Source organism: Sceloporus occidentalis, unplaced genomic scaffold (assembly GCF_023333645.1).
Source record: "Sceloporus occidentalis isolate IW3139 unplaced genomic scaffold, rSceOcc1.0.p SCAF_79, whole genome shotgun sequence".
In the NCBI taxonomy this organism is placed as follows: domain Eukaryota; kingdom Metazoa; phylum Chordata; class Lepidosauria; order Squamata; family Phrynosomatidae; genus Sceloporus; species Sceloporus occidentalis.
In genome coordinates this window covers 4,695,347-4,706,954 of record NW_028317059.1, presented here as the reverse complement: position 1 = coordinate 4,706,954, position 11,608 = coordinate 4,695,347, and the positions used below count along the sequence as shown (strand labels likewise).

Genomic DNA, 11,608 nt, shown 5'->3' with positions numbered 1-11,608 from the left:
AGCAGTGCTGCACCACGGGAAGTGCTAGTTGCCGAGAACTTGTTGGAAGCCGCCGGGAGCTGCCACGTCTGAGACCCGTAGACGGGAGCGCCAGATCGGGCCTGCGGTGGGGCTGATTTGTGAAACGAGGACTTCAAGTGACAAGGAGAGCTGCAGCGAGATCCGCCACCATGGTAAATACCGCCGGACTCTGGAGAGACATTAATCATGCCTTGTATAAGGGAGTGACCGACTGACTGAATGAGTGCGGGATCGGAACTACCAGGAGAGTGCTAGCCAGGGGCAGTTCCCACCCCTCTGGTTTTAGGATTTGGGGCAACTGAGTGAATTATTTTCCTCCCCATCTTCTTTAGTTTTACTTGTGATTTCACATATAACCACCAGGGTGCCTGGGTAACGAGGCCCTTTACACAGACTGTAGATAAGTGGAACAGCTTCCCGTCAGAGGTGGTAGAGGCTAATAAAGTGAGGGAATGTAAACATGCATGGGATAGACATAAGGCTTCTGAATCTAAGATGAGACCAAGGACTGATTAAGTTCTGAGTCTTTACAGCAGGAATAATGGGCAGACAAGATGTGCTGAATGGGTCTTATCTGTTGTCATGTTTGATGATTCTATTTAAAGTAACCTTGCTGGGCGGAGTTAGACTTGTTCATTGAGGTGTGTGTGTGTGTGTGTGTGTGTGTACATGCGCATCAGACTCACACGTTAATGTCAAAGTGCAAACTTTTTTTAAAAAAGTTCCTAGATAACTGATTGTTCTTTCGTTATCGCAGGTTTCTGTAATAAACACCGTGGACACCTCCCACGAGGATATGATTGTAAGTGTTTAATTACCTTTCTCTCTCGGTTATTATTTACATATCGCCGTTCATGCTTTCAGCTGCGATAGTAACACATTTTCCTTTTGCTTAAGGACTTTACGGTTAGTACATTCCGCGCTTGCCTCTTGAGTAACGAGTGTTCAGTAAAAACTTCATGCGATTCTGATACTTTTTAGGTCTGTGTTAAAACTAAACTAAGGCACAGGATAGCTCGGTGTGAACACAGCTGCGGTCAGAGTAAACACCGTTGAAAGCCTCATTGTGTATTTGTGTACCCGAGTGAACTTCCACCTTTATTGCAACAAGTTAGTTCACGCTCTCATATACACAGCCGCTTAAAAGTTCGGGGTCCCTTAGTAACGTCCTTGTTTTTCAAAGCAAATTTTTCCATTAAAATAACAGGAAATGGATCAGAAATACAGTACAGACGGGGTTAATGTTGTAAATGACTATTGTAGCTGGAAAGGGTTGATTTTTAATGGAATATCTTCATAGGAGTACAGAGGCCCTTTATCACTCCCATCACTCCTGGGTTCCAATGGCCCCTTATCACTCCCATCACTCCTGGGTTCCAATGGCCCCTTATCACTCCCATCACTCCTGGGTTCCAATGGCCCCTTATCACTCCCATCACTCCTGGGTTCCAATGGCCCCTTATCACTCCCATCACTCCTGGGTTCCAATGGCCCCTTATCACTCCCATCACTCCTGGGTTCCAATGGCCCTTTATCACTCCCATCACTCCTGGGTTCCAATGGCCCTTTATCACTCCTGGGTTCAAATGGCCATTTACCACTCCCATCACTCCTGGGTTCCAATGGCCCTTTATCACTCCCATTACTCCTGGGTTCCAATGGCACGTTGCATTCGTTAATCCAAGTTTAAGTTTAAAAGGCTAATTGTGGTAAATTATGACCCCAAACTTTTGAGCAGTAGTGTAAGTCAATGGGTATTAAACGTTGTCTGTAATCAGTGAGTCTCAGAGCCGTTCTGAGGTTAAATGCTAAAACCTTATGAACAGTTACAATACCCCGAAGTCTTAAAACGTGTATGTAAATAATTTATAAAACATAGCAGAGAGTCGGAAAATTGTAAAATCTGAACCCAAACTCTGTCTGAGTAGTTCTTGTGGGTTGAATGCACTGAATATTCTCGCATTCTGCCTGTAGCACGATGCTCAGATGGATTATTACGGCACCCGTCTGGCTACCTGCTCCTCTGACAGATCGGTGAAGATCTTTGATGTGAAGAATGGAGGGCAGATCCTGATCGCAGACCTGAGAGGGTGAGTGGGGGGCTCTGGGAGATCACGCGGAGCCCCCACAGTTACATGAAGCTACCCTAACAGACGTTTAAATTCTGTGTTTTTAGTTACTGTAATTATATTTTCATTTCATTTTCTCAACTCTGTAAATCAATGTACAATACTGCTGAATTAACCCCTTCACAGCATTTCAGCTTCTGTAACAGCCCGTCATTTTTGCATGTCCTCTATTTTAGGCACGAGGGTCCAGTATGGCAAGTGGCTTGGGCCCATCCGATGTATGGCAACATTCTAGCTTCTTGCTCTTATGACCGGAAGGTGCTGATCTGGAAGGAAGAAAATGGGACCTGGGAGAAGACCTACGAATACACCGGCCACGACTCTTCTGGTAACTGACAGTGTTACAGATCAAATGCATCAAGTGGCTTGTGAAAAATAAACATGAGCAATACTCGTAATGGTTACAAGTAAAAATATTAAACATTGCATTGCTCTATGTAAGTTGCAGTAGTTCTTAGGCATGCACTGGAGATGCAGCAATTTAATAAAGATAATAACGTTTCGTATGCTTAGCGATACACCCTAACAGGTTTGGGAGTGAATTCATTGTTTGGTGATTTTGTTCCCTGTGCGTTATCACTTTGGAAATTACAAACATCAGCCGTTTGTAAAAAGTAATCATTCCATTTTTAGTAAAGGACGCGAGGCCAAATTAAATTTGTGTTGCGTCATTTTTTTTTTTGTGAAGTTGCGTCGCTTTAACGATTCTCCAGCTTTTTGTAGCCCGTAACGTTGTCCGTTTCCTATCTGCGCAGTAAACTCCGTGTGTTGGGCTCCCCATGAGTTCGGGCTGATGCTCGCCTGCGGCAGCTCAGATGGTGCCATTTCTCTTCTCACGTACACTGGAGACGGACCGTGGGAGGTGAAGAAGATCACAAATGCCCACACGGTAAGGCCTTCTGCTTTTGTGACTTTGGAAATTGAGATCTTTTTTAAGGGCAAGTATCTGATAAGTTTTTTTTTAATATAGATTATTACTGTGATCTTATATGAACTGCCATGACATAATTCATTGTGGTTTTAACAAACTCACTGGGTTAGTAATTAGGTTCGTCTTTATAGACTAAAATGTAGATTCCCCGGGTGGCAGACATCTAGGGTATGTATGTGAGCAGACTGTGATCAGTTTGATTTGGGGGTATGTACCACTTTTAAACTTGCCAAGTTAGAAGATTGAATATGTTATTGCCTCCCCATAATGTGACACATTTACAGTGGGTTTTCTTTCTTTCTCTAATTGTGTCCATCCTCTTTGTTCAGATTGGGTGTAATGCAGTGAGCTGGGCCCCTTCTGTGGTTCCTGGCAGCCTCATAGATCAACCATCTGGACAGAAACCCACTTACATTAAGAAATTTGTCTCTGGCGGATGTGACAATCTTGTGAAAATCTGGAGGTAAGACTGAAAACCAATTTAGAGAGTGGCCAATAATGGGTATTGCTATATACCTGTCTGGTGCACACAGGCATCTCCTAACTCCAAGGGATCTAAATTGTAATTTTACATCATCACATAAGTACCAGACTTCATAGTCACAGTCACTAATATATTCTCTTATCCAGGGAAGAAGATGGCCAGTGGAAGGAGGATCAGAAGCTGGAAGCCCACAGCGACTGGGTGCGGGATGTGGCCTGGGCTCCCTCCATTGGTCTACCAACTAGCACCATAGCAAGTTGCTCTCAGGTATTGATGGAGCGAGTTACTTTCTGTCACGTCAGGAGTGATGACCGAAGGTCACGGTCTCATGTGTTTTGGCTTTGTTCTTTCCTTTACAGGACGGCAGAGTTTATATCTGGACGTGCGACGATCCTACAACCAACTGCTGGAACCCAAAGTTGCTGCACAAGTTCAACGACGTGGTTTGGCACGTGAGCTGGTCCATCACTGCAAACATCTTGGCTGTATCCGGCGGAGATAACAAGGTATGTTAAAGTATAAGCATGAGTTTTTTTCTATGACTTGTGAAATGCTCTGCAGAAGCTCTTGGTTCCACCACTTTGAAATAGCGGCATGTTTGCCAATTCAGCAGACCAGTGTGCCGTTCGTGTGGACAGTTTAGCACCGTCATGGTTCAATCTGGGAACTGTTGTCACTGGGGGGAAATGCCTTAGGAGTGTTGGGGTGTGTGCCAACAAAAAACCTGGGTAGTGCTGTCAACAGTCGCTCATAAAGCAAACGAAAATCAGTAAAAGAATGCTAGTTTCCGGAATGTTTGAATTAAAAATAATAAAAAAAAATAGACATGGCTGCCTCTGTAACTTTTGTTCATGTTGCAGGTGACCCTGTGGAAGGAATCCGTGGATGGGCAGTGGGCTTGCATCAGCGACGTAAACAAGGGACAGGGAGCGGTGTCTGCTGTAACAGATGGACAACAAAACGAACAGTAATGAAAGCCCTATGATGAACTCTGATTTGGACTTACCCTGATGTCAAATTCATAATTCCAGTTCAAGTCCTAACTCCTTTCAAGTTGTTTCGGCACTGAAAGGGTGAATCCGCCAAGGACTATTTGCTCGTGATCGCTAGCGCATCCCATTGTAACAGGGACCGCAACACGTTCCCGTTTGTTGATACCGCTGGCAAGCTTGACAAACCATGCCGTGGCGTGTCCTATCGCAAGGTTCCCTGTCTGCGAACAGTTTAGACAAATGGTTTACGATGTGTTTCACAAGGAAGAGGGTTAAAGAGCGGGGGAAATTTAAGCTAATCGTGTATGCACAAAAAAATATGCCAATTGTTATCTGGATTAAGTTTCTGCGTGTTAATTAGTTAATAAATTTAAAAGTAAATTAATCTGCCCCTGAATGTTTCACATTAAAGGAGAGATCCCAGATAATGAATCCCAATGCATTTCTTTTAGTATGGAATAGTATTTGTTGCCCTAATAACACACAAATCATTGCTTTTTTTAAGAAAAAAAATCTGTATTTTGGGGCATAAGTCCTTTTTTTGTGTGAAATTACCATATTAAACTTGAAAAGTTGAACTCTTTATTTTTTTAAATTTTACAAAAGATCTACCAAAGAACATTTTTAGCTTGCTTCTCTTCCCTGCAGCGTGTCAGCTGGGCCGTATTCATTGATCAATAAGGAAACTTTTAAGATATTGTTGCATGTTTCCTGCGTGTATATATGGGCCATTGGGGGTCATGCATAAAGCAGTGTTTCTGGTGCAATGTGGGAAACGTGTTCTTGCTATCAAAGCAACCTTTCGGATGGCCCGATGATTGAAGCATTCCATTGGCTGCTATTGTGATTGCTTTTAAAACTTTGCCCCAGAATCAAGTTTTATACATAACCCCCTATGCTGTTCATTAACCTTTTTCTTCAGAGATGGTAATCTTTGTAAAACCAATTGCAGTTTGGTTTCCGAATCCTATCAGTAAGTAGCCAATGGCAGATATGCATACAAAGGGACTTTCAAAATCAACTGGCTTTGTAGATATTAACCCTATAATGGTATTCTCCTTGGACTCAATAAAAGTTTCAACTGAAACGGAATGAATATTGCGTTCACATTCCAAGTCATATGAACTTCCTTACTCCATTACAACGATTGTGATCTGTATTAAACCTGCCCTGTTAAGGTACTGAATAAATATGGCTGCTTGAATCATGTCTAGACATGGCGGATAATCCCTCTACATGTTGCTGTTAATTATGTGATCTCTGGCCTATACATTTCACTTATATTTAGGAAGCCCTAAATATTTTTGATACCTCCCTTGCAAGTTGACGACCGGCATAGGAAAAGCAGGAGAGAAGCTAATGGAGCGCAGAACATTTTGGCCCTTCTCGACATAGGTGCTGTTTGCAGCTACAACTTATCTGACCCCTATCGTTACTCCGCTGTATTCAATAGTCAGACTTAGTTAAATAGTCTTACCGGTAAAAAGCAGGGTGGATCCATTTAAACCATTTCAATAATATAGTTATTTGTAATTATTTACAATAAAAAGACAGCACTTTGTAACAATAAACAGAAATGTAAACCGATAAAAATATGGTCAGTGGTCACATATACACCAATGCATAATGGGGGATGAAATTACCCTATATGCACAGAACATCTATGATGCTTCTATGAAAAGCAGTTAAAGTGTTCAATAGAAGTCTGGAAAAAGTATGCAAAGTATGTAAGTGAATTGTTTATGTGACAAATGCAATTAATAAAACAAAGAGCCACTAAACATTTTTGTACATTTGACTCAAATTGGTATATGCGGTTTTCACCTTTTTTTCAAAAATCTATAATGCCTCGTTTGATGTTTTATCAATTGCATTTATCACATAAAAAAAATATCAAGCAATCTAAAAAGCACCAGTGCATACTTTAAATTACCATTAATTAACTCTGTCCCCAGTTTCCCATAGGCATCTTTGTCACTAAATAGCTTCCCGTAGTCCCCTGTTTAGTGACAAAGATGCCTATGGAAAACTGGGGACAGAATTTGCCTTTGCCCCCAGTCTCCCATAGCCATCTTTGTCCCAGCCCCCACTGCCAAGCATGCCCCCAGTTACTTCAACTTACCTGACCGAAGACCCGATGTGTCGGATTCCCGCTGCCAAACATCTGTGCAATGCAGACAACCCCGCTGCTGCTGCCGGCGGCTCCACCCACCCTCCTCACTGAACGGGGCTGGCACCGCCCACAAAGGTCATTGAACAGCACTGGTGCCGCCCACGAAAGTTATTGAGCGGCGCCAGCTGACTCACTTCTATTTCGAGTCGACGGGTGGCGTTTTAAGAAGCCGTCCCCGTTGATCCAAAATAGAATTCAGTGAGCTGGCCAGCGTGACCTTCGTGGGCGGTGCCAGCCCCGTTCAGTGAGGAGGGTGGGTGGAGCCGCCGGCAGCAGCGGGGTTGTCTTCATCGCACAGACGCCCACTGCTGCCGGAAAGGAGGATCCAAGTACCCTGCAGTGCCGCGGGGGGATCTGGATTCTAAACCCAATTATAGGTTGTGCAACCACTTTAAGTGGGGGGGAAAGTGCTGCCTATAATAGGGTAATTAAGAAACGGTTTGTGCAAACCGGCTGAATCCCACCACTGGATACAGTATATATGTTATGGTGTACAGACGCCACATGAGAGCAATTTGCACAACACTGTTAAGTAATGTAGACTTATAGAACCCTGAACAGATGTGGGTTAGGTTTCTGATGCCAGCAAAAAAAAAAAAAATCAAAGATATAAAAAGAAATATGTGTACACAGCATAGAACGACCTCTTGGCTGTCCTGTCTTATCACTAAATAAGCACGGAAGTTATTTAACATTAATACAAGCGGTATTTACATGCTAGTAATGACAAGGTAACCACGTCACGGGGTCACAGACACAAAAAAGCCATTCCGGTGTTGTGTACGTTCAACAAAAGACCAAGAGAAGAAGTTTATACTTTACATTTTTTAACAGGTATTTGTTTCTTAGGAGATGAATGGCATTTAAAAGGAATTCTAATCCTGTATTGTCATTATTCAATAACAAACATTGTTTGGATCTCCTATAAATATGGCAAGAAGTCCCCTGTGTTTATTACACTCGCTGAATCGTGTGAGCGCCAAAGGTAAGTCATATTCGTGATTGTGTTATAATTGTGTGTTTATGTCTCGGCAAGGATACATATAACCTTGTATTTCAGTTTTAATGAAATGGGGTCTGGAAAGGTAAATGGCAGATACAGATTAACATAGATAAATCTAAGGTTACGCATTTGGCTAATAAAACAATAAATATAAAACAACCAGGAGTATATTATGGAAAAACTTAATGGGAATGAAGATTAAGGAGTATTTGAATTAAATAGAGAAAAAAATATGGGGAATTGGAAGCCATATTTTTAAAATAAGCAACAAATAGTTTTTCTAGAAAAAAGTCTGACTTATTTTGGTGTCAATAGGACCAATTGTTGCCTGTGGAAATTTTTTTCTGGATATAAAAATATTTTTCAAAGGTTGTGTGTACGTACGCCGGCTTTGAAACGAATGGAATACATGTCAGTTTTCGGCGGATTCTTTTCCTCTGATGTTACATGCTATACTCTGCTGGTCTGTGTTTTCTAATCTTTCAGTTTCCAGACAAACACCGATTTAGCAGTAAAAGATCTAAAGATGCTGACCCCCCGAGTCACTATTTGTGGGATAGTCCTGTTCTGTCTTCTCTGTACGGACGATGCTCAGGCCGGATCAAGCTTTCTGAGCCCTGCAGATATGCAGAAGAACTCGGTAAAATCCCTCACGTTCTAAAATATTTTTTCTGTTAAGTTTTAATGAAAAGTAAGCCTGGTACAATATATCTCACAGTTCCTCAGTGTTGTTAATGTTGTGTTGGTAAATAGAAGAGCCACAAAACTTTGAAGACAACCTATTGCCTTCATCTCTTGACTGGATGATGTTGCCGGCAGAACACGTGGCTCCTGTTTTATCAGCTCCTATTTATTTTAACCCTTTCTTAGAAAACATTCCTCACATCTGATATAGTTTATAAATAATTGATAATTTGTGATTTTATACTAATGTAACGCTGCTTTACATTGAATAGTAATAATAATCAGAAAATAACTGAAGGGTATCATATCTGGTTTCAGGGCAAGAGGCCACCAAAGAAGTTGGTCCATAACAACGTGCGCCGCAGGGAGGCTGAGGACCTGTGGGAAGGTCCTGTGGATCAGCTGACTGAGGAAAACATGGAGATTGGGGTTTGTAGTCCGTTTAGTCCAAGATGAAATAAAGAGCCCTGTTTTGCTGAGCAGCCACAGATTTCATTCATTTCGGCATTTATGTTATATTCCGCCTTTTTCATTTTCAGTTTAAATTCCCTCTGGATATTAACATGAAAATGACAAGGGAACAGTTCCAGCAGCAGAAGGCTGCTATCCAAGAGATACTCTTTGGGTTCCTATCTCTGAGTTCATCTCAGGGTAAGTAGATATGCATTGTTCAGGCTGCAGTATTACTAACAGCAATATGATCCCATTTCCTAAAAATATGGGCTCATCACTGCTCCTCTTAATGAACTGTTAGCACAGAGAAGCTTCTGCGTGTCTGGGGGCTGCTAACCTTGGTGGTCTACCTAAGGAGCAAGGAGACTTGGTCCATTCTCTTACTTATATATGATAGACTGACAGTTTCCGGCCATTGACCATTCACATTGGCTACATGCTGTTCTAAATTACAAAACTGGCATTCAGATCCAGACACTTCCAAATCAATGCACTGAAGCCAGGAGCTGGGGTGAAAGGGGTTAAGGTGGGAATTTTGCTGGAATTACAACTCATCTGGTTTATTTTAGATTCACAAGAAGAAAATGAATAATTGGAGTGACAACGAATCATCAAAATCTGGCTGTCCCTTTCCTCACATAGCTTGAAGGTCTTTTTATTCCCGCAATACTCCCCTTGTACACATTTAACTGTGAGTTAAGAAATAAACCAAATGTCTAAAGGCAAGACTGTGTCTCCTTGTAAATGATTTGCACCTCAAAATGGCACCCCTAATATTCTCCCAATATCCGTGGTTGATGTATAAAATAACTAGGTTATTGCCCCAGAATAAATAGTCCTGGGTCGGGATGGTCTGATTGAGAGGGCAGATGGATTTCCCACCATGAATTCAAATTACACAGAAGCTGGTGTTTTTTTACTTGCTTGTATTATTGTAATATAAAACCAAACATAAAACAGAAATTCAATTTAAACACAGAACTTCCAGATATAAAATTGTTTTAGAAAACAAAAAGCTAACAGCCATTAATCTGGATAAGAAAACAAATAACATTTATAAACATATATTATATTGAGTCTCTTTTGAAAACAAGATGACGTTTTTTTAGCGGACAGGAAAACGGAAATATCTTTTAGAACAAAACTCAGAGATTAAAGCGCTTATAGATTATAAAGCTGGTTGGTGTTTTTGCGCAATGTCGCCAGAACGGTTTTCACGGGTATACTCCTCAGTCTAGCGATCTCCTGGACTGTGTACAAAGCATGCCCGGGGTGTGCAAATTTACACAGATTTCTGGGGGCCTGATGGAAAAATATAAAAAAAAAACAACCACTTAATTCATATAGGTCAGATGACTTAATACTATCAGTTTTTTGTTGGTTTGATTATGTCACCTATAAGCTAGCGAAGCTTTGTGACGTGTTCTATAAACCTTGATTGAGTTGATCAGTCATATGCTTTCTGGATCATTTATAGAAGGTCAGTTAGAAAAAGGTGCCCTATTTTGGTGCTGTTCATATCAAAATAAAAATAAAAAAGGGGAAAATTCAGCTCTCTGCTCCATTTGAACTTGACATAGTTTGGTAAGGTAGGTTACTTTGTTTTTGGAGCATAATTCTACATATCAGCCCATCAATAAAGCTACAAAATACTATCTTCAAATCGATGCGTTGACGGTACCTGTTTCGGCAAGAAGAAAGGGGCGTCCGTTTCGACAATCAGCCTCTCCAAGGGGATAAGTGCCATCGCAGTTTGTGCCTCCCTGGCAGAGGGGTACGTCAAAAGGGCGGTGAAGCCTACAGCCATGTTTGGGAACTCTGTGAGAAAAGGCTCAATATCTCTGTAATTGCCAGTAAAACAGTGCCTAGGAGCAGAAAAGCTAAATATCAGACAATTAGCCTGTTTATATAGTTTCTAACAGCATTTTAAATTAGACATAACCCAGGGAATTATCACTGCTACCTCGCACCTAGACAACAAGATAAAGAAAAGAGGAGATAGTTTTGTTAAATGTCTGCGATGGGTCGAGACCCTCAGGGGTGTCAGCAAACAGCCCAGAGGGGCAACCCAGCACTGCCCCATTAAATACTCAAATGTGGGTCCATTCCGGACTACATATGAACTGTTTGTTGTTGCAAAAAGTTAGTATGAAACTCTAATGGCTTTGCTGCCTCTACATCTGGAACATGATAAATGTCCAAGACTTGAAGACTGTATTTAATAATTGAATTGATTATTCAACGTGATCAACACAACTAAAAAATAGCATTATACAAAAATAAAGGGGTAGAAAAAGAAGGAACGTATGTACTTCAGATGTATTTTGCTCACTAGTTTCAGAAATAATTGTATGTCTTGAGCCAGGCTACAATATATCAATGAATGATCCACTATTATAAAGAAGTTACAGAGATATCAATCCCACGAGCTCATATCTGCATTAACTTTATTCTATTTTTTTGTTGTGCCATGCATACCAAGAACGAGAACGAAAAATTAAAAGCAACACATTCAAAAAATTCTTGAAATATTATTTAATTCTGAAAATGATTTGAAAGAACTCCTAAAACCTTCAAAGCAAAAGATGTAGCTTTTTTATTCTGTGACTGACATACTTCAACTTAATAGACATTATTTTTACTAACTCTAGCAAAAAAAAATACAATGCGGGTGAAACAAAAGGTAAAAACGAACACAAAAATCAGAGGGGGAAAAAAAAGCACATCTCACCGATGTA

The 11,608-nt window shown here is 41.1% G+C and overlaps 1 protein-coding gene across 1 annotated transcript; it reads left to right on the top strand.

Annotated features, from left to right (window-relative positions):
• The first annotated feature begins 802 nt into the window (after positions 1-802).
• On the top strand, positions 803-4,536 carry LOC149285476 (protein SEC13 homolog). The gene is made up of 8 exons (XM_089495394.1): positions 803-823; positions 1,996-2,111; positions 2,327-2,478; positions 2,906-3,039; positions 3,411-3,544; positions 3,712-3,832; positions 3,925-4,071; positions 4,426-4,536. Exons 1-8 carry the CDS (start codon positions 818-820, stop codon positions 4,534-4,536), a joined length of 921 nt encoding a protein of 306 aa, XP_089351520.1. The 5' UTR covers positions 803-817.
• The last annotated feature ends 7,072 nt before the right edge of the window (positions 4,537-11,608 follow it).

Bases quoted from the DNA above. Each gene is read 5' to 3' on its own strand.
- LOC149285476 (XM_089495394.1), top strand. The intron at 2,112-2,326 runs GTGAGTGGGGGG...CCTCTATTTTAG, and splicing joins CTGATCGCAGACCTGAGAGG to GCACGAGGGTCCAGTATGGC. The intron at 3,833-3,924 runs GTATTGATGGAG...TTTCCTTTACAG, and splicing joins CCATAGCAAGTTGCTCTCAG to GACGGCAGAGTTTATATCTG.